Source organism: Oryzias melastigma, linkage group LG10 (genome assembly GCF_002922805.2).
Source record: "Oryzias melastigma strain HK-1 linkage group LG10, ASM292280v2, whole genome shotgun sequence".
NCBI classification, from domain to species: Eukaryota; Metazoa; Chordata; class Actinopteri; order Beloniformes; family Adrianichthyidae; genus Oryzias; species Oryzias melastigma.
In genome coordinates, this window is record NC_050521.1 from 22196366 (window position 1) to 22198112 (window position 1747).

Genomic DNA, 1747 nt, shown 5'->3' on the forward strand with positions numbered 1-1747 from the left:
TGGACATATTGCTTGAACTACACATATTGAAGCGACTTGTTTTGCTTGCACAAGCTGAATTTCCTCTCTGTTTTCCACGTTCGAAAATAAAAGATTAAGGATCCATACTTTTAAGAGTGGGAGAGAGGGTATAGAAGGGGGAGAAACTTTCCATGTGTTCCTGTGTGAGTGAATGCAGGGAGCGGATACGAACAACCATTTAGCAGTTTCTTTAGAAAGAGACTGTCGATTTTGATCGACAAAACGGGCTAAAAAATATACAAATGCAGAAGAAAGAAAGGACGTTTTAGAGCACGTTTTGTAAACATGCTAGCTTAAGAATATTTTTTGGAGAATGGTGGGAATTTGAGTAATCCGCAGCACCGCGTTCACGCTTCTAGGCTTGGTTCTGCTCGTTTTGATGCCAGATTTACTACAAAGGGCGGAGTTGTTTATGGATAGAGATATTAAATTTTCCTATCACAATTTTTTGTGTCAGAACAAAAGTTATCGTGTCACAAGTTGTTGAAAAAACGGCTGTGTGTGTTGATGTGCTCACTAAGTAAATAGAATTGAATGCTCCGCAAAGTTGTTTTAATACCTGCAAGAGCCGGTGTAGTAAACGAACGAACCCACAGCTTCAACGCATACACCTCCCAGAAAGCAGCGGGCCTCCTTCATGTTTTTTTCCCTGCTGCTCGGTGGGACATGGAGCTGTACATGTGAATTTCCGAAAGATGGGGGTACGTTGGGCTAAAGGAGGACATTATCTGGGATTTTGTGGAAACTTATCACATGATAATGGAGCAGAATTATTTTAATACATGTGGTTTTGTTGATAAAGTGACCGGTGGTTGTCTAATGAAAGCAAAGTGGGAGAGTTGTGTTACTCTGTGTATAATCTGAGTTTCACTTCGACATATTTTCTTTAAATTCGCTTAAAAACCCATTAAAGAGGCGCTTTGATAGTGCAACCTTTGCTATACTTTGCATTAATGCTTTTATAGGCCATCTTTTAGTTTGTGTGTGTGTGTGCCTTTTTTTGCACACATTGAAATTTATAATGGATAAAGAGTGTTGCCCATCCAACAGTAAAATGAAGGAATTTTCAACTCTACGAAACAGGAAAATCTGTGACTCAAAAGCACCACCAATCCAGGTTATATCAAAAGTCAAAAATGTCCAACCTGCAGACATGCCAAAAGATGGCACACAGCTTCCATCACCTCCAAATACGATCACCTATGAACCAAGAAACAAAGCGCTTTTTTTTCTCGTCATGGGGTTATCATTCTCTACACGCTTCTACAAGTTAGCAGAGCCTCCTCATGTGTGGTGAGTAACCTCATCTGTCTTATCCCAGTGGCCGTTCTTTTAGACAACGTGTGTCCTGTCTTGTTGCAGTTGGGACGAAACGCACTTTGGAAAAATGGGAAGCTACTACATCAACAGAACCTTCTTCTTTGACGTCCATCCGCCTCTCGGAAAAGTGAGAAAGACCACTTCATATTTCCTAAGCCCAGATTGTTGTTCAAAAGCTCTGATGTGTTGATGTGTCTGTTCACAGATGTTGATAGGTTTTGCTGGTTTCATGACTGGTTATGATGGTACTTTTCCCTTTATAAAACCTGGAGACAAATATAAAGGACACAACTACTTAGGGATGAGAGGGGTATGCCACTTTATGAATGCACCAAACTAAAAGTTCAAAATTTACCATGGTGGTTTTCTTCCTTTTGTCTTATTGTTATTTTTGGACAGTTTTGTG

At 40.1% G+C, this 1747-nt stretch overlaps 2 protein-coding genes across 3 annotated transcripts in view; both read left to right on the forward strand.

Moving 5' to 3' along the window:
• The window catches only part of gpc3 (glypican 3), a 140307-nt gene that overhangs the window by 8025 nt on the left and 130535 nt on the right, over window positions 1-1747 (forward strand). The window lies entirely within an intron of this gene.
• Window positions 13-1651, forward strand: LOC112153542 (protein O-mannosyl-transferase 2; the record flags this gene model as incomplete). The annotated part of the gene is given in 4 exon segments (XM_036213836.1): window positions 13-722; window positions 1105-1314; window positions 1384-1468; window positions 1547-1651. Coding segments are annotated over 3 exon segments (330 nt in total), but the record flags the coding sequence as incomplete, so codon positions are not given.